The sequence below is a fragment of the Branchiostoma lanceolatum genome, chromosome 3 (genome assembly GCF_035083965.1).
Source record: "Branchiostoma lanceolatum isolate klBraLanc5 chromosome 3, klBraLanc5.hap2, whole genome shotgun sequence".
NCBI classification, from domain to species: Eukaryota; Metazoa; Chordata; class Leptocardii; order Amphioxiformes; family Branchiostomatidae; genus Branchiostoma; species Branchiostoma lanceolatum.
The window spans coordinates 7,730,229-7,751,854 of NC_089724.1; the positions used below are offsets into that span (position 1 = coordinate 7,730,229).

The 21,626-nt window shown below is 39.9% G+C and overlaps 1 protein-coding gene across 6 annotated transcripts in view; it reads right to left on the minus strand.

The window, feature by feature from the left end:
* Window positions 1-17,274, minus strand: part of LOC136429963 (tetratricopeptide repeat protein 17-like) — a 32,834-nt gene extending 15,560 nt beyond the window's left edge. For 4 of the 6 annotated variants that reach the window (XM_066420152.1, XM_066420149.1, XM_066420147.1 and 1 more), the window contains exons 1-12: window positions 17,134-17,274; window positions 13,666-13,803; window positions 11,644-11,765; window positions 10,047-10,161; window positions 7,620-7,736; window positions 6,647-6,756; window positions 5,992-6,139; window positions 3,971-4,110; window positions 3,195-3,355; window positions 1,986-2,089; window positions 1,288-1,436; window positions 482-589 (exon numbers count right to left, since the gene is read on the minus strand). In XM_066420152.1, the coding sequence (XP_066276249.1) occupies window positions 482-589; window positions 1,288-1,436; window positions 1,986-2,089; window positions 3,195-3,355; window positions 3,971-4,110; window positions 5,992-6,139; window positions 6,647-6,756; window positions 7,620-7,736; window positions 10,047-10,161; window positions 11,644-11,765; window positions 13,666-13,803; window positions 17,134-17,250 (1,529 nt within the window). In that variant the 5' untranslated portion in view covers window positions 17,251-17,274. The remainder of the gene's footprint in view (window positions 1-481; window positions 590-1,287; window positions 1,437-1,985; window positions 2,090-3,194; window positions 3,356-3,970; window positions 4,111-5,991; window positions 6,140-6,646; window positions 6,757-7,619; window positions 7,737-10,046; window positions 10,162-11,643; window positions 11,766-13,665; window positions 13,804-17,133) is intronic. The other 2 variants (XM_066420148.1, XM_066420151.1) reach the window with 2 other exon arrangements.
* Window positions 17,275-21,626: the final 4,352 nt, after the last annotated feature.

The following is a 21,626-nucleotide window of genomic DNA, read 5'->3' on the forward strand; positions in this document are numbered from 1 at the left end:
GTATCACAATCATTGCATTACAAATGTACATTCACTACTAAATGGTTCTTCTTGGCCTTTTGGTTAAGATCAAGTGTAGTGTCATATTTCACAACTATTCCAACATATAGTTGGAATTTTATTTTACAGATACTTCCACGGCCAGTGTTCCGATGAACTTTCACTACTTGTCCCGCCACAGAGAATTTTTCAGCGTACTACCAGGTTCTCCTCTGACTCACACCACTATACTGTACAACTACCAGCCTCTAAGTCATTCTACAGTAACAGCTTTTTTCCACAAACTGCGAAACTCTGGAATTCCTACACAGCCCACTGCTTTCCCCCCAAATACAACCTACAAACCTTCAAAACAAACACTCACCGCTGTCTCTCACCTATGCCACATTAGTTCAATTAGTTCAATGCCGAGAAGTGGCCTCTTACGGCCTTGCATTGAGCGAGATCGTTAAAAAAAACTTTAAAGAATATTACAACTTACTGGAAACCCTTGTTCTCTGGAGGCAGGTATGTTGTAGGGAACTCATTCCACCCCGGCAGACGCTGAACCTTGGCTTCACAGTCCTCTCGACTGGGCCACAGGGGGTCCCTGAGGGAGGGGGACATTTAACAACACATTAACAACTTTACAATCATGCTTATCTTTTCTTTGCTGTTTAACTTTAAGGTCTACTCCAAAAGGCCAACATACTGGTGAATCTCCTTTTCTAAAATCAAGGAACAGTGCTGACTGACTGACTTGCCTATAAATAAATAAACAAACAAACAGTACTGACTCAGAGATAGTCACTTAATAATATCCAAGTCAACATCATCATCATGCAGTATGACGATTCTAACTGTTTATGATAGCTACAAAATTCATGTCTGACAAACCTGGTGACTGTACATAACGTAATACAAATGTATGTGTTGAATACATGTGTACATGGGTAACTACTTGATTGTTGTATATGACAAGTCTATTGACTTAAATGGAAATCACATTTACTATAATTCATTTTTACTTTTATTTTCAACTTTTACCTAAAAGTTTTAAACAAATTAATTGTCAGCCAATGACAAAACATAGCAATGAGAAAGCCATCATAAAACCAGTAAAATACTTGTATATCAACGAAGGTTAGACATCCAGGTAATAAGATACGGCAAATAGCAGTTACTCAAGCAACTGGGTAATTGGATTTGATTTCCAAAATCATAGTAACTGGATATGATTTCCATCCAGTTGCTTGAGTAACTGCTATTTGGCATAAAGAGTCAAATAGAAGAGCTGAACCCACTCACCTATACTGGTCGTAAGCTGGTTTACTACCAGCCTTATCTGCAGGGGGTACAGAGTTAGGGGTGGGGGTGCTGACAGGGGGGTTGTCTGGTGGGACCGCAGAGCCATGTGGGGGGAGGGGCTGAGCTGGCAGGGGTGGCTTTCTCTCACTCTGAAAAATGGAAGATTATACAACATTGTAGATATGTTCTTTAAAGGAGCCCAAAAGAGATTTCAGCGTGTTGGAAGTCGGATTTTCACATTTAATTTTCTAGTCTTCTCTATATACATGATAAGTTTGAATAACACTATTCCATTGCATACTGAGCAAGGATGCAATGTCATTGTGTAGTGAGAACTCATTGACAATTTGGGAGCTATTTTTTGGTAGTCCCAATTCATAAAGGACTCCATGTGCGGCTTGTTTCTGTACAAAGTATGGAATTATGATAGAAATATGAAAACACAGATTGCTATATCCAGAATATTTCCAGTTTTAATGTTCTGAAATTGCTTTGGGCTCCTTTAATAATTTGCATTGAAGGAATATCTTACTGTTTATATGATTACATCATCACTCAAAAATGGACGAACAAAAGGGCATTTGATATTCTTGACACTGAACTTAAAAGGTATGATGATTCATTGAGAAATTCATAAATTTGCCAACCGATTGTAGTTTTGATCTAATTAATGCTACATGTCTTTTATAGTTGCTCACCAGCACTGGAGTGTCCTTGACCTTGGATGGGATGATACTGAAGTTACAAACAACAATCTGCTTCCCGTACTCGACCTTCATGGTACACTGCTGCTGGTCTTCTTCTGGAACAGATTGCACAGGTGCAAAACATGGTTAAAGGAGACAGCACAGGAGCACAACATGGTTAAAGGAGACAGCACAGGTGCACAACATGCCAGCACAGGTGCACAATACGGTTAAGGGAGACAGCACAGGTGCAAAACATGGTTAAAGGAGATAGAACAGCTGCACAATATGGCTAAAGGAGACAGCATAGGTGTAGAACATGGTTAAAGGAGACAGCACAGGTGCACAACATGCCAGTACAGGTGCACAATACGGTTAAGGGAGACAGCACAGGTGCACAATATGGCTAAAGGAGACAGTATAGGTGTAGAACATGGTTAAAGGAGACAGCACAGGTGCACATAATGGCAGCACAGATGCACAACACGGTTAAAGGAGATAGCACAGCTGCACAACACGGTTAGATGCAGTATAGGACTGGTGTAGAACATAGTTAAAGGAGACAGCACAGGTGCACAACATGGCAGCACAGATGCACAACACAGGTAAGGGAGACAGCACAGGTGCACAACATGGTTAAAGAAGACAGCACAGGTGCACAACATGGTTAAAGGGGACAGCACAGGTGCACACCATGGTTAAAGGAGACAGCACAGGTGCAGAACATGGCTAAAGGAGACAGCACAGGTGCACAACATGGCAGCACAGGTGCACAACACGGTTAAGGGAGACAGCACAGGTGCAGAACATGGTTGAATGAGACAGCACAGGTGCAGAGCATGGTTAAAAAAGACAGCACAGGTGTAGAAGATGGTTAAAGGAGACAGCACAGGTGCACAATATGCAGACAGCACAGGTGCACAACATGGTTAAAGGAGACAGCACAGATGCGGAACAGTTAAAGAACAAATTGAAGGTGCAATACAGAGTGAGGATAGACAGCACTTGTGCAGGAAAAAAGAGCCAAATAGACATGTACACCTAAGGTACAAAACAGGCTTACAACAGATAGCAAAGATGCAAAGAAATATCACTGTTGTGAAATAAAGTAGGTACAAAAAGATATGTTGAAAAACAGATTTACTGTACATGTATAGGCAACAGAACTGAAGAATACCCCTAGAAGAAACATGGTAGCAAACCGACGTAAAACTCTCTTACCCAGCCGCTTCTCTCGGATGCCCTGTCGCTGGTACTGCAGGTGTGACTCGAACTGCAGTGCACGCTGGGACTGCTGGTTGTCGCGCGTTTCAATCTGATCCAGGTACACCTCGTGCAGCCGCTGGTACTCCTTCAGCTCGCTCAGCGTCCTCTCAAGAGACCTGCAGACACAAGGGACACTGTAAATGTCCCTGTGGCTTGACTGGTAGCAGTGTCACAGTGGAGCTCCTGGTGCCAATAGACCAATTTGAACGACACAAACTGATTTCATCATGTATAGCGATATCCCAAAACGTTTGACGGCGTGTGTGTGGGGCCAAGTCGCTCTTGGGAAGCTAATACCTGCAACACGCCGGGCTCCCTGACACCGGTCAGGGTTTGAGGAACGGACGTGCGCAATGACATAGACAGTTTTTGTAAAAAATCCCCCCTATGACTCAGGGAGCCCGGCGTCTTGCAGGTATTAGCTTCCCACGAGCGACTTGGCGCCCGCACACATGCCGTGAAACGTTTCGGGATATCGCTATACAATGCCGGTGGCTATTCCCCTTTCTCGCTTGCATAAAATATGGACAAAAATGGCTTATTTTGTACTTATCTGACGTACATCTTTCAGATTGTAACTGTCACTGACTTAAATTTCAGTCTCCAAAATGCAAGAAATGCGTAACTAGGTCAAAGACAAAGCAAAAATGTCACACAGACTCTAAGAAATAATACATCTCCGACAAAAATGGAAAAACCCTGGCTTTAAAAGGATAATCTGAGTCGCTTACCTGTGCTGAGCCTCCAGAGCCTTCTCCAGTTTGAAGTGGCACAGCACGGCGTGGCGGCGCTTGATGGCGGCATCAAAGTCCCGCTGTAGCTCGATGGTCTTGTCGAAACACTCCACGGATCTGTTGTACTCACTTAACACCTGTAGAGGCAGGGTCAACAATAATTTTAGACTTCCTAAAAGTAACACAGATTCAACAAAATTTACAATTCACTTGAAAGTCCATCTGTGTTCAACTTGGTAGATTAGTCCTTCTGACTCCAGTCTTTGTCAAGGAATGAGCAAACCATCCCTTAACAAAGACGGGTTGTCATAGACTTTCTGTATCATATTATGATCCACTGCTCACCGAGTCACGTGTTCTATCTGCATAACGTGACGTCACAGAAGCAGTCAGTGGATTGCTCATTCCTTGACAAAGACTGAAGCCAAAAATTTCGTTAAGTCCAATTTTCGTATTGGCAATTGTAGTTCAACGTTGATTCAGAGTCTTACAATTACTACAAATGGATTCCGGGTCAGGCCACCTAAACCAGTTTCCCACTGATCAGCTACACACATGATTTTCTACCTTTGTTGGCTTGCAAAAGTAGGCATGCCAAAGACGTGTTAAGTGTACTTTCGGGCATTAAGGTTTGTGAATTTGAGACGCCTACATCCTTTGGTACAATACCTAGTATTGTCATCTAGCACAATTATGACTTATCCCTTCTAGCACAAGTTAGTAGATGTTAGCTGTCGAAGGTTAGATGTTCCCGAACAATGGTGCTTAGTGATTGGAAGTAGATTAAGCATGCCTGACCAGGATTTGGGGCCACTGTGTCATTGTAGACATGACTCGAATTTTGATAAGTTGGCATGCTTTCTCAGCCAAAATGCTTTCTGGCATATCTAATTGAACTTTGGGACAACTCTTTTTGTCACACATGACAGGATTTCATGAGTCTGCTGGGCTCAAAATACTGGGTGCTTGTGCACTTTTGTGCACCCAATTTTTGACTGTGTCTTTGCAAGCTATACGGTAGACTAGGTTCTATTGTAAACTGGTATACAAAACATTTCTTAAAAGGTAATATATTGTTGTACTTTGTTAGATGTACACTGTAGTACTTTTGAAGTACTTTTAGCTATAGAATTTCAGATTGAAGTTTTTCAGACAGGCAGTAGTAAATACGTTTTGCTGACATTCTTCTTTATCTTATGCAGTTGTGCACCCAAAATTCTTTCTGTGCACCTATTTGCAAAAATGAATTTTGAGCCCTTGTCTGTATCAAAGGTGAAATTTGTACAGACTGTCGGATTTGGCCCATGTTGACTTCTTCTGTATCCTATACTTGGTGTGTGTTACCATTTTCCCTCAAGCTATGGACATGAATACACACAGCAGATTTCTACTAGTTTTTGTGGACTCAAAGTCATCAATATGGCCTTCAACTTGGAAAGGGATTTTTTGTTTGAATTTGATTTGCTAATGAGTGTAGATGTTACAGAAGTTAGATTTTTGTCTCATTTTGAATTTCTTCCGTATCCTGTATCATAACTGGATTGTGATACCATTATGCCCCAAGGTACAGACAAGAATGGCAGCAGATTTCTACAGATAATTTCTAACATATTTTGTATAGACTAAAAGTCACCAATGAGGCCTTACAATGGTAGTAGTGCACTGTGTTCTGCTGTTGCAGTGCAACTTAGGACAATACAAGTTAGGAAAGTGTTTTGTTTGAATTTGATTTGCTAGTGAGTGTCTATGACTCATTTACAAAAAAAATGCAGCACAAAATAAACTGGGTAGATTCTACGTTACTACACAGAAGTTTTTTAAACACAAAGTTATATAAAAGGGCAAATAATCAAAGGTCAAGTAATCAAAGGTCAAGTAATCAAAGGTAAAGTAATCAAAGGTCATGTAATCAATGGTCAAGTAATCAAAGGTCATACATAACTGTCTTCTGTTTTGTTTTTTTGTTTTAACAAATGCAACAGAGAGACAGCCAACCAGGAGAGTCGGGGAGTACTTACAGCATACACGTTTCCTAGGTGGAAATACTTCACGTTGAAGTCGCGAGAGATGTCCAGCGAGGCGTGTGTAACAACAGCGGCTTCTTCGGAGTAGTGCGCCCGATGGAGGATGTTGGCGAGGTTCAGCAGAGCTACATCTCTATGCTCCCTATAATAAAGAAAAAAAAGAACATGTGTTGTTAGACATTCATAAACACTACATCAATATGTAAGACTTATGCTAGCCCTTATTGTTTGGTTTTTTTTTAGTAATTAGGATGTATGTTTAATAGTTGTTGCCATACATTGCACCATGTACAACTGTCGTGAAATAAAGTTCTTCTTCTTCTTCAGAAAGACAAAAGCATCATGTACAGGAGAAGGAAATTCAAGGATACCCTTCAGCACTCTCCTCAACAGACCTTCCAGTTTCAGTGGAGACAAAGCCCCCTATAAACAGCCTTGAACACCTTAGAGTCTGAATTAAATCCTCAAAAGTAGCTTTTACGCTTTATATTGGGCAGCCATTGAAAATAATTCATTACACCTTGCCTAAACATACCACATTTTTCAATAAATGCCTACTTTTAACATTGTTATTCAATGTTACGTAACAAGGAAAAGAATGTAACTGTTACAGGTTTTACTTTTAGTTCAAAACACATTGCCCCCTGACCTTGGTGAGTAGTGCAGGGCACGCCTGGTACACTCGATCATGTTGTTGGCGTTCCCCTTGATCCTCCAGTAGAAGGCAGCCAGGTTGTACAGCACCCAGGACGACTGGTTCTGAAATGTTACCAGGAAAGAAGCTTAGAACTATGACATAGATGAAGGTTAGACATCCACGCAATATATTTACAAGCAACTAGATGTATTCTCTACACACATGCATCCATGCACACACACACACAGACACATACATCAGTGTTCTCGCCAGGCCTTTTCAGCATAGGGGCCCCCTATGATGTGATTTGGACCCCCTATGCTGTGATCTGGACCCCTATGCTGTGTTTCAACCAGCATAGGGGTGTTTCTTTCTGGGACAAACCTTGTGACCCTTCATAAATCTTATAAAAAGTTCATATTTGGCTTTAGAATGAGGCTGTGAGAGAGGAAAAAGTCTACTTCACAAAATTTATCCCTCAAAATGCATGAAATAATGTCTCATTGGGTTATGAATTTACAAATTTTCCGGGGGAACATGCCAGACTCCCTACTCTGGTCATGTCTTCAGCACTCCACGCGTGACTTGCACCGCGTAAAGTTGGCCTTCTGTACCTGACCCCTATGCTGTGAAAAAATTCTGGTGAGAACACTGTACATGCACACACACATGTAGGCAAACACACACAAATACTCACACACAAGCAGACATGCACACACAATAGTACACAGTCACACGTATGCATGCACACAAACACACAGACACATACATGCACACACACACAAATACTCACACACAAGCAGACATGCACACACGATAGTACACACACGCATGCATGCACACAAACAAACACACACAGACACATACATGCACAGTGGCACACGCAAGCAAACACACACACACACACAAGCAGACATGCACACACGATAGTACACACACGCATGCACACAAACAAACACACGCACACGCACACATGTACACATACCTTCTCCATGCCATCAGCGATCCAGTGACCCAGCTTGGCGAGGTCCTCATTCTTCGGCAGGGCGCTCCGCAATCCTGGCTCAGGTAACCCAGTCAGGTTCTTCCTGTTCTGTATACCCTGTCAACACATGTGGTTCCATCTTTCAACAGTAGCACCAAATACACAATGTACAATTAAGGTCTCATTCATGAGTTTTTTCGCCCCATAGGATTACAAGTTATAATACGTGTTTTACATGGGCGCGTTCGTAATGAAGATACAGAAAATGTGCCAATGTTTTTCATTCCATGTTGAGACCATTTACCCTAGATTATGTAAAAAAATTGACAACATTTTCACTACACACAAAAATTCGGTACTTACTATAAGGTTCATATCAAGTTGATGACTTTAATTTGCAAGGTTTTAGAAAGCAGTTTAGGTCTTCGTAGGTTTTGAATATCATCAGTGTGTGAATGTCATGACATGACAAAGTCAAGACACATGACATCTGTCATAGGCTTAACAAGAGAAGACCATCTGAATGATCCTATGTGTTTACTAAGTATTGCGCAAAGAACAAGAATCAAGTTAGAGATTCTGCACTTGTGCATGCCCAAGTATATAGGAGACTTACTATGTTTTGGATGTATCATTTTGGGAAAGAATATCTTGACCTTAGAACTAGACAAGTATTAAGTGCTATGTTAAACTCGACATGTTGAATTATCCATATACTTGTACATAGGTTAATTCTTTTTTATCCAATTGTTTGTTTGCATGTATAGTTGTAGAAGACCTTACATAAGTCGCTGTACTTCTATTGTTATGTCAATAAAGATTGTTATTTGGGCCTCCTTGCCATGTTCATTTCCACCTATCACTAATTAATATTCACCCATGGGTACTTTCTGAGTGGCAAGATATAGTGAATAGTGAAATATAGACTAAATATAGTGTACTCTATTGTTCAGCCCATCCCATGACCAGTGACAAAACAAATAGATATGCATCTTTGCACATCAGGTATATGGCAATCTGCCCATTTGTCATGAACATACACAGAGGTGACATTCCTGTGAAAGGGCATGTGTACACAGGGAAAACATTTTCACCATCAACATGTCGCCTGAATGACATCAACAAACAAACGTTGCACCGTTGGTTTTATTTGTACATTGTGTCAGCAATATTTGTGGGTATATCTAAGAGATATTCTAACAAACAATACAAAATGCAGCCTTGCCATACCAAAAAAAGGAATGTCCCATAACTAGCTACTTTGGACATATAGTACATGTAATGCATATCACAATAGGCTGTTTCAATGAAGTGTAAAGTGTGATACTTGTGAACACATTGTGAGAACTGGCTCTTGTTTTTCAGTCTGTAAACATCAGCTAAAAACACTACCATTATCAAGATGCTATCGGCGATAAGAAAAGGTGCCAAGGACAAAGCTTTTTTGTGTGTTACGCCTGGGGGACAAATATATACAACAATAGCATTAGTCATTATTTCAAGCATCTGTTCATGATACATGTACATGTGCGTGAAGGCATGCATTTTTCCCAGGAAGAACCGATCCCTCAAATTAACTCTTTCTTCTTTCTCTTCTTCACAAAAGTCTTGAATGTGAGTCATACTACCAACCAGACTGAGGTCACTGAACCCTAGTCATTGTGACTGCCCAACATATATAGGTTACAGATTTGTAACAAAGTGTCTGGATTACTGTAAATCAGTAGGGAAAAAAGGAAGTTTTTCCAGTGTTTTAAGTTACCGGTTTAAACAATTCTGTAGCACAGTAGAATCAAAAAGAAACATACATTCACCGTGTTATAATTTCACATTAAGAGGTCACCTCGAAAACCGCAAAAAATGAAAAGCAAAGCAAAGATTTCACGATCTACTGTAGCTACACCTGTCCCCATCAATGAATGACTTTTGAAATTGGTCTGTCTGCACTAGAGCCATGGCAAACGGCTACAGCAGGCTGTTGTTGCATCAGCCCTTCACAGTAGTCTTTTCATCTAAATCCTGCTCCATGGAGCGTTTTGCAGTTCTCTGCAACTGTGACAAATTCAGACCAATTGTTGGTGAATTCTTAGCCTACTTATCCTTATTATTACTCATGATCATTTTAACAATCAAATCATACAGTTTCTTTCCTCTTTTTTCCTGACTGTACGCTCATTCTCATTTAAATGTACACATTTTGTAATCTCCGTTGTTAGAAGTAAGACGTTCCTGACATTAAGATATGCCACATATAAGGTACGCAACTGCCGTTTATAAAGCTAGAAAAGTTTTAAGTCGTCATAAAAACTACAGTTTGACATCTTATATGTGGCATATACTAATGCCAGGAACGTCTTATTTCAATCGGTAACGGAGATTACAAAATGTGTACATTTAAGTGAGAACGAGCGTGTAAGCAAAACTTACCTCGAGATGCTCAAGGCTATGAATACTGTAGGGTAGTTCCACTATCGATGAACATACGGGGGTAAGCACTTTGTCAGGCTGTTCCTCCCTGCTGACATTAATGTAATCTTCCAACCTGAATGAATAACAATATCAACAGCTTTGAGTAAGCACAAATGAATCTTCTTCTGAGGAGATGGAGTGCATAATATTTGTATATGACTGTAGATAAATCTTTTGATATTGGAAATTTAAAAACATTTAAAGGTGCCTTCAGTTTAATCGCCAAGCAGATCTATCGGTGGCATTATGCAGTGGCTATTGATACTGGTTGGCCCTTTTGATACTGCCTTGCCACCAATAGATCTGCTTGGAGATTAGCTTCAGTCCAGTTCTCTAAGGATTTGAAATCAATATGAAAAGGGGAGGCAGGATAAGAAACTTTTGCCCCTTCTTGTACATAAAAATAAAGAACTACATGTACTATGCAACCACACAATACCACCATGGCATCTTGACTAGGCTTTAACTAAACCAATCTGCAAGTACAATATCTATCATGTCAAATACATTTGTAAACTTTGATATAACAAATATTTCATAACAGAAACATCATATCACATTTTGGCATGATATGTGACATATCTGTTAACCATACAACAACGTATATATCTCCTTGGTCTCCTTCGTCATTTCTTAAACCAACATATCATATCATATCACATCTTAAAAGATAACAACTACCCCAAAAAGTTTGCAGCTCTTGCTTCAGCCAGCTGCAGGACCCACCCACTTCTTTCTATCAATTTGTTTCCATAATTATCTGAAAACCTCATTTATTATTAACCAATGGGTGGGGGACAATTTACTGCCAACAGCTATCTGACCACTCATGTGTATTTCCAGATGTATACACAAGAATCTCTATTACATTAATTATTCATGCACAAGAAGAGCCTGTGTACTATATAGTAATGGTGGCATTAGCAATTACCCAGTTTTGTGGGTCAGAAACACTCAAACCTAAGATGGAAATTTGCAGGTGTATTTCAATGACTACTTCAACTTTTTTTGCAATCTTTTGCTTAAATCCACAGGTGAACAGCAACATGGTTAATAACATGTGCGTGGCTGCCCCTCGGAAAGGTTGCTTTTCTTCCAAATGTCGAAATATGGTTAATTTCCAATAAGTGATATATGGGCAAAGGAGAATATGTCCGGAATGCTCCTTTGCACCGGGTAAATACTAATTGTACTAATTTTTAATGGGCCATTTGTAAAAGTAACTGTTAAATGTGCTTGTGACACAGCCAGAACCAAACTACATCATCATCATCATTTCAGTCGATCACACATTTTATCCAAACCTGTCAATCAGAAGAAAGTCAGCTATGGATTCTTCCAATACTGTGCCCTTACAATGATCTACAAATGTACCACACAAAAGTCATGACGTCAGCATTTCCAGAATAAAAATACACATACACACACACACAAACACATTACATACCAACACACACACACACACACACACACACACACACACACAGAGCACCTAAGCTAAAACATAACCATCTCCAATTCTTGGTGAAAGTGATTACACAAAAACCTTCCCCACCTGATGCCTTTGTTCTCCAGCGGTAACACAGTACTGATGTACAAGTCAAAGTCTGTCAGCTGTCTCTTGGCTGCACGACAATCCGGATCTGTCTTATAAAAGGTTTGCTCCAAGTTTGTCTCCTGAAAAAAAAAAATTATAACCGGAAAGTTAGAATATAATTTGGATCAACTGACATTTCTGAAGTATTTCAACTTCTGCTTGGTAAACAATTCGGGTTCAAACCAATGGAAAAGATTAGTAAGTTAGACCTCTCTAAAGCTCTTATCTCACTGGGCCCGCGGCACATTGGCCACCTCACTACGACCGACCGAGTGTTCAACGAATTTCATCGATAAAAAAAAATCTTTTTATACTTTGTGTGTTTTGCTGTCCTTTTATCCATACTTGTGCATTCTGCATGATATTCCCATTACTAAATCAAGAATAACACAAATTCAATTTAGGATGCAGCAAGGTCGTCAACGTTCCGTGGGTTCAGAGAGACAGAGGCTTGACTTTTGGTTCGAAATTATTTCCCAACATTACAATTTACCCTCTATACATGTATATACTACTTAGGACAGGCAAAAAGATCACACACATATCAAATTTCAAATTAAACTGTACATCATCATCATCATCATCGGTCGATGACAAAACTGTGCAAAAGTATCTTTTAATGTGCGTCTATTGCCTTGAGAACTGTGTACAAGCACATGAGAATAACATAACAATGAGTCATTGTGGAGTCCAACAAACGATTGGTTTGTCTTTGTCTTAATGGCCTTGGATAGTCAGGTGACATGGCATCCTAAAAAACTTGAAGTGTGGGTTATACAGTCATGTACCTGGGAAAATTCAAGCTGGTTGAAATCAATTGTCCATCAAAACTCATTTTGTCAATTTACTAAATAAACATAAGCTAAAATGACTATGGAATTGGTACAATGTTGGAATGGTGCAATTTTCTATTGTTGGTTTAGCTTGTGTGATACAATTATTGTAGTTTGTACATGTTTGTACATGTTTTTGAGTCGACTTGGAGTCGTATCAGGAGGGTTCTGTTTACACCCGGGGGCTGCGAAGTGACTTGGAACGCCCAGCTGCGCCGGCGGTGTGATGACCGCAGTTACGTATTGTCTCGCTTCGAATCATGACCAACTCGCACAACAACATGCACAAAAACTTTGAACAGGTACCGAAATATTATGGCATAAAGAGTAAGAAACGTATTTCCAAATTTGCGCAAAGTGCCTTCACTGATTTTCATATGACCCCTGACCTGAGCATTGCATAACACGCTGGGAGTCGACTCTGTGGATTCACACACATGAAAACGCATGACTTTATACCTTCACCTGTAGAATCACTAACGAGTAAAGTCTCAGTACCACACCGACACAAACAAAGGCCATGGGGTGACTTGCTATGACACATTGTCTGGACTCCAAACACTAAAACTTTAACACCACTCAACAAAAGGAGAGACACGCAAAATTTGAAGCACACAGAATTTCATTTCATTATGTTCCTTTTGAAGTCACTAATCTAATGAAAAAGGCTTTTACTAAAGCTAGAGAATGATTTGAGTCTGTCAGGCTTGTATAGCAGCAAAACCTTGTAATTTCATCTCCGAACTGTTTGTATTTAGCGATTTCTTTTTTTTCCTTTTTGTCTCCCAGCCATATTTCTTTGTCCTAGATTTGAGCAGGTTGGTTGTCTAAAATACCACTAACAACATGCTATGCACTAATAAATGTTAACAGAGGATTTTAGGTGTAACACTATGATAGTCTAACTTTGACCAAAATGCTTATGCAGCAAAGCATATAATGTATTTCTGTACAACTAAATCTTGTGATATCTAGAATGGTTTTCATAGTATGTACAGTATACTGCATAAAAGACATATTTTTCCAGCATAGCTCAAATAACCGAGCCAAGCTACCGACCTGGCAGTCATATATGAAAAAAAGGTAATTTTACATTATGATAATGACATAACTCTCCGAAGGCTAAACCTACAGAATTTGAGTGTACCTTGTCCTCGGTTTCCTCTATGTGTATTTTCTGTGCCAGGAGGTCCTTCTGCATCTGTGAGATCTGCTCGGTCCGTTCCGCCTGACGCATGAACATCACAAGGTCGTCCGTCCGCTTGATGTTTAGCGGAGACTCAAACTGGGAGGAAAAACAGAAAACTACAATCAGAAACCTGTTGGTAAATAGAATTTGCATCAGACTAAAAGAAACTGCAGTTCAAATGCAATATAAATTGCAATGTAACAATTGACTAACTACAAAATGAATCAGAGACAAATGTATGTGTGAATGAATGAAGAAAGGAATGAACAAACTAACAAACAAACTAATGAATGATTGATATGTTCCGCATCTTAACATGCCAGTTCAAATGAGCTTGTACCTGTACTAACAATAGTAACATTGCAACAATACCAGTAATTACAATATTACTGTTTGGGACCTTTATACTATTCTAGCTGATCATGAAGCATATTGACTTTCACTTATATTTTGCCCAATGCAACATCAACATGTTTTCTTTCTTCAAGAATCAATTTTGTATACCAGTCCAATACGTATCATGTAATCATAGGTTATCTATGAAAATGTAATTTACGGTAAAGTATTAGATTAAATATAATTCTGGTGTTTGCTTCAAAGTAGAAACAAAACAAAACTTTGAAAATACACCTTCAAGATGACATTGGGCTTGAAAAACAGATTAGATATTCCTTATAATACGCAATAGAGACTTGTACATATACATGTACCCCACATATATAAAGTTTCCCTGGAAGAATTTTAAGGTTACATTTGGCAAAGTCAATGAACTGGCATTTCAAAGCTACAATCAAACAGGAAAAATAGATCTGTTTGTCTGTATTTTGGACATAAAGGCACAACAATCCTTGACCTGAAGCGACACAGACGGCATTTATATGTTGAAAAGTGCTGCGGATGTCTGTGTGTATGGGAGTCTGCCAGAAACGGATTATAAACAATGGTGAAGTGGCCGTCTGACTGATGCAACAGGAATTCAACACAACAAAAGTACCAAGGTCATCCTAAGCCCGAGATGATTATATACATGTAACTCCACAGTCTTCACTCGATTAGATCATTACATACCTTACAAAAAGCCCATTGTTAACGGTACATTGTGCTGTAGCAAGGGCTGCACAGGATCAAAACTTAATTTTTATCGTGCCATGTGTGTGCAACTTGCATGTAACATAGTGGCTAGTTGATTTGCAGTTCCATGTGGAAAAATTGGGGTTTGATCCCTCGTCAACAACTGTAGTTGTTACAGCTGATTTGTTAAAATGGCAGACTATAGTATAAGCTGCAAGTCCGATGTTTAACTTAGTAGAGCAACATCTTTAGCATGTTAAAGATTACACACTTTCATTCTACATATGAGGGTATGATAGCTAGGATGTATGGGATGGCTTAAAACAACTTCCTATATATATATGCTGGATATAGTACGAAGCTTGCACTTGTATCCTCTAATCAAAAAGACAAAAAGAGAAAAGACACTTTATTTGCATGTCAATTTATGGTTTGTGTTCAAAAACCTGCAGATCGACAAATCTTGCTCAGTGTCATTGACGAAAAGTAGCAGAATAGATGCTACTTGAATCGTCTGAACATTTCCAAAATCATATTCAGTTGCTTGAGTAACTGCTATTTGCCGTATCTTATTACATGGATGTCTAACCTTCATCGAAGTAATTTGATTTAGTGTTACACTGTGAGTGTGTGTTCATTCCGATTCATAGTCAGATTGTTGCTGACAGCAGTAACATTGAACTTTAGGAGACAGTTGAATACCACACACGGCAGCACAGAATCTGACATTTGCCACTTGGCAGACACTACAAGCTTTTAGTAACGTTTATAAACATAGACGCCTTTTCACCTCAATTAGACCACAGCCAAGGGCATGGACTCATGTTTATCTGCCTGCAAAATGTTCCCGGTGTCTTTCAATAAATGTTATCAACTGAAGATAACATGATCCTCATAAACTTGTCCATCATATTCATGTAACTGGTACACCAAAAAATGTTCCTGTATTGTGGTGTTACAAATGTACTTTGAGAAAGGGGATGGAACTGTGGTATTATAAACTGTTATTCGTGTGGTATGGCTACAAGTACCAGGCTAAGTTGTTTACATTGTAATGCTACGATTGTTTAGTAGTAGTAGTAGTAGTAGTATCCAGTATTAGAATAGATTATACTGCTACGGGGTTCCCTAACGCAGGGGTTGGCAGCAGTCCGCCAGTATTCACGTAGCACTTCAAAGCGGGTCCACGTTGGTGAGGCCGCACACTGTAATGTCCTTCTTTACGCACTCAATCCAAGATTTCTTTGGTCTACCAAAAATAATGGATTGTTTACAAAAAATAATCAAGCTGTCCACTTAAATTAAGTGGTACTGTTTGCAAAAGCTAGTATTTCGCAGACTCGGACTGGCGGATGACTGGTACGGGGTGCATATCTTCCTAAGGATGGGATGGGAGGTTTGGGATAGCCTTGAGTGTGTTGATAAACAGGGGTCTGCCTCAGTGTGACTTCTTCTAGCAGAAGCAGGGAGATGAAAATTGACATCGATGGCAACTAAGAATATCATGGATTTCCAGACAGTTCCAGAGCAATCCATTCTCTTGGAGATCCTAGTGAGAATAGCTGTCCCTCTCCGCATTATTGTTTCAATATATTATATCATAATAAAAACGATTCAAAGTTAGTAAAGATTTTATTAATTTGACAGCAACATGTCATCATCATGGAATTTGGCTTTGTCATACATGTACATATATTTTGTAAAAATTGGCACAACAAGCGACATACTGTAGCGAAAATACATAGATTCACATGTCTTTGAACTGATGTAATCGACACCATAGTAAAACAACAAATTGATTTGCAGCAGTTGGATTTTAGCTTCTGTGTTTTCATTCCTCAAGGCTTTAATCCTTGGCAGGAGTACAAGGTTCACTAAGATTCACACACAGATAAGACGTGTGTGTGTGAATGTCTGGGAAAGTGAAACCGTCTGCTTCCCTCTTTTAGTGTAAAAAATGAGAACACACAGATAACGATATTCGCAAATTTGTTTGTTGTTATTTGTTCAGGCCGAGTTGTGGGAGGGGGGTGGGAAAATAATTTGGCTGTATATGATGGCAACAACTCTAGCTTGCGTCGTCTGCTATTACTTTTCATCCGCGTTCTTTTGGTGGTTTTTACCTGCCTCGTTGTGTACCATATGTGGGCAATACTTGTCGTTTCTTCTAATCACGGAACAAGTAACCACCTGGCTGAGATCGCCTGCGGCATTTTATCAGAAGAATGAATAGTGGCTAACTCAACTGGCACTGAGTTGTGCCCCCCACCCCCCATTCCCCGCTCCAAACGCACAAGTTTAAGAAGACTATCTACGATCCTAGCGTAAAGACAGAGACATGTCTGTCTTCCTCACCTGTTGTTGTATCCTCCCGTCCTCGGTGACGACCCAGTGTGTCCAGCCGGCGGCTTGAAGGGCCTGGCTTGCCCACCACAGCAGACACACCAGCAACAGGGATGGCCCCGTCGCCATCTTGGCGAAGCTAATTAAATATTCATGAGCTGACTGGCCGTGTGTCAACATCAAATGCAGGTAAACAAGACACCTGTTGGGGCAATGGGGCTTAGGTCAGGAAAGAATCTGCACTAACATGTTTTCTGACAACGCAAATTAAAGGAGAGCATGTAAATTTCATCGCAGGGTTGTGTTGTATTATATCCTGTCATCACTGAACTGAGATAGAAATACAAAATAAAGTTAACCTTAACTTAACGTTAACGTTACCTGTTCTGCTGTTTGCGCCTTGAATTTACGTGACAAGCATTTTCTCCAATAGGGTGATAACTGTTAAAACACTTCCACAATTGCATTTGAAGACTTACGACTACTCAAAATATGCATGAGTGAAGCGTTTTTAGCGATGCCGAATCTTGTCTACTTTCTTGCTGAGTTAACGTTGTTATTCTCCAGTAGTTGAGGATCATTCCTCCCTTTTATGGCTTCAATATTCCATGTCTTTATAATGACGGCCGTGTCGACGCGTGATTGGTGGCGCAATATTGTCTCATCTCACCCCCAATGACTCCGTACAGGTGAATTTCCTGGGCCCCGTGGACAATAGAGACAGGAATTATTTATGAGGCTAGGCACTATTCACGAGTAAGTAGGTAATCCACCAGTAAGTCCTATTGTGTGAAACAATTCGCCTTCCTGCATGTGTGCACCGAAAGGTGAATGGAGATCTATGCTTTGTAAGCCACCATGAAAAGTCGTTAGTAATATTAATATCACTACGATGAGAATGCCGTAAAACATCTGAACACCTAGTCTCCAGGTAGACCTACGGATTGCAAAGACCGTATCCAACTGGCAGAAGGAGTTTTTACAGCAACTATAAAAAAAACCTTCTGCCAGTTGGATACGGTCTTTGCATCCCGTAGGCCTGCTTGGAGACTACTGAACACCTTCCTTTCTGAGTTATATCTTGTCTCTTATTGATTTGACAAAGTGTTAGCAACTTAGAGTTATTACTTGACATGACAATATATAAATATTTGATGGATCTGGAAAGAAAGAAAAAAGTCTATTTATAGCGAGTTTCGTGATGAAAAATGACGTCAATTCGCAGCGAGTATTGTGATGAAAAATGACGTCAATTCAAACCGAGTATTGTGATCATAATTCGTTGAAAAAGTACAATAATCATTGTGATCCCTGGTATGTTTTAGCGATATGTTCATTGGGCACGCCTAGTCTTTACGCACGCAACCGTTGAGGAGAACGTCGCAATATGTAGTATTTGGCACTTGAAGCCAGAGTCTCAGTGGCACAAAACTACCGTATCTCTGATTAGTGCTGCGTACCTAGACTCCGGACCGTAGACTGGACTTGTAAAAACGTTTAGGTTCATGTCCCAAAAAACTAAACGTCAGGAACCATGTCCGGACTCTCGCTTATATTCTCCTTTTTGTTCTAAACCATACCATCTCAAACCTTCCATAGATTGTGAAATTTGCACTGGAAACAGACAAAACATTGCTGTTTTTGTGGTTAGGCCACAGCAAGTAAATTTTATGGATGACATCCTCCGCAGACTCCAAACTAATAAGATAGGGCGAAAAAAAAACAAGGCGGGCCAAAAAAAACAAGATTCCTATATTTTCAAATTTTGAGATCATAAGTCTTGTTAAAAAGAGTTGAGGCGACGAAATATGATATCATGAACAACGGGTCTTTTATTCCTGTATTCAACCAATGAGGTTTCATATATAATATAAAACCACCTTGATTTGATGTAAACATGTCCTTGTAGATGTGTATACATCTCAATAGACTAACTACAACAAATGAAGAAAATAGCTTGTTGTGCCATCATCTGAAGCAACTACACTGGGAATTCATATGCGATGAAACACCTTGTGTATACAGCTCAATTAACTAGACCGCCCCCCCCCCATTTTTTATAAAATATCCTTGCTAGAACAAATGCAGAAAACAGCTTGTTATCATACCATCATAGGCAGGAACTACACTGGGTATTCATATGCAATGAAACACCTTAGACTGTCAACATTTAACTGTTCTTGAAGATGTGTATACAGCTCAATTAACTAGAACAAACACAGAAAACAGCTTGTCATACCATCATGGGCAGGAAGAGCCAGGAACTACACTGGGTATTCATATGCAATGAAACACCTTAGACTGTCAATGTTTACGACATATTTGCCAATTTTTGGCATGTTGACCACTGTCGGAGGGCAATGAACTTTCTTTTTTTTTTTTTTTTTTCGAAATCAGGCGAAAATTAATGAGCGCGCTGATGTCATCCATAAAAATTACTTGCTGTGGCCTTATGACTGAGTTGTTTCTGTTTACTACTGACTGTATATAATTTTGCATGTATAGTTTGTTTTTTTCTCAAATTGTATGTCAACTTTTTGTTAACATGGAATTTTACATAAGTCCGGACCTGAACCTGATCCCTGGTCTTGGATCCACTCGGACCTGAACCTGAACAATAGTTTGGGTAAATGGGGTATGCAGCACTAGCTGTCTCTAATACATGTAGTACATTGTGTTGATCAATAGAAGAAGAACTTGATTGCACGGCAATTAGTAAACGTCGTACAAAATAGAAGTATAGAACAAAACTTAACATCCTAATCACTTTTAAAAACAATAAAGGCTACCATATGTCTTTGATATAGTGTTACAATCGAGTGGGGCTAATCATGAGTATTTTTTTCTAATTACAAAGTAGTTTTTACATATTTACGTTACCGATTTTTCCATTGTGCAGTTGTTACATTTTGTATATTCAAATAAATAACTACACGGATCGTAATTTTGCGACCAATCAAATTGTGGGTTTTAACTTCATGAACTTACACTTGTTAAATCATATGGGTTGAATTCGTCACCGTGCATCTAATTCCTGTGCAAAGACATTCGCAATTTTACTTGTAGGTTTGCTCGTTTGAGACACTTCACAAAAGACACGTACAACTGCGCCACCTACTGATTAATGGGTGTGTTGCTTTTACTTATGATCAGATGACTGACAGGTGTTAGAAAATATGAGATATCAGTGATAGAGGTTTACGAAAACCAGATTGACAGTGAAGGACAGATAAAACTATATCCTCCTGTATGTCCTAAAACAATCGTTCTGGGCCGTAGTACCCGCAATTACCCGGATTTGATAAGCCCGCATTCTTCGATCCGTTTTCTTGATTTTCACAGTCTAGTCAGACCTAGAATCTCTGTAGACGGATGAAAAAATCCTCAATTCCCGGAGTGTGTTGCAAACATTGTGAAAGAACATTGTCTGTCATCAGGAGATTAACTTAGTATTTGGTTCTTAGACTTATTACTGTGGTACACGTAATAAGGGTGGTGTTGCAAAGGGGGTTATACATAAAAAAAAGAAAATTACTAAACCGAATGACAATTTTAATACTCCCATTCAATTAGGACGGCGCTCTCGCCGCGCGCTCTTTGCGACCTACATTTGTTTAGTTCAACAGAGCGCTCAACGAATTTCATTGATAAAAAGTCTTTTTACGCTTTGTGTGTTTTGACGTCTTTTTAATCATACTAGTACTTTTACAATTCTAATGATATTCCAACTATGAAGTCAAAGGTTACAAAACTCCGATTTAGGTCGCAGCGAGAGCGCCTAAGCAAATCTTCTGGTGGCAAATTCGTTATGTTGGCACTATCCATTGACCAAAACTGTATCCATGGGCCAATGGAACATCTATGGGCCAAGACAGTAGCCATCTGTCCTAGGGAAAGGCCCAGTGTTCCGGGATCCTGGAGCTTGAGAACGGTTACGGATTTGCCTGTCTACATCTGCTCTGGTGCAGGACTCCACCTGGCGGCGAAACGTGCATCTGCACGTGTGTGGAAACGTGCACATGCCCGAGGCGTGTAATTTCCAAGCAGCTCTACAGGGGCGAGACAGCACAGAATTCCAAAGGGCTAAGCATAGACTCTGCTCGTAGACAGGATTTGTGGGGTGGGGGGATCGTAGATTTATAAATATTCGATTTTGAAAATTCAATTCTCTGACTGATGTCATGTCTTGCTCTTTGAGAGGATTTCAAAGTAAAAAAAAACGAAGACGGTCAATTGATCATTCTTTTCTGGTGCATGTACCTCCGAGTGGGTAAGGGTTTCTGGCAGTCACTTTCTGCTACCCCAACACCCCCCCCCCCACACCTGTGTCATAGTGTTTAGCATTTTGGATACTACCTTGCCCCAGATCTGCTTGAAGGTAATTACGAGCGCTAGCCGTGAGAGCGCAGTCGGGGGATCTGTGCCTCAAGGCATGCATTGTCCAGTCACACGAATGCCACCTAAAATTGTCACAGAAGAAAGATAATCTAAAAAGATACTATACT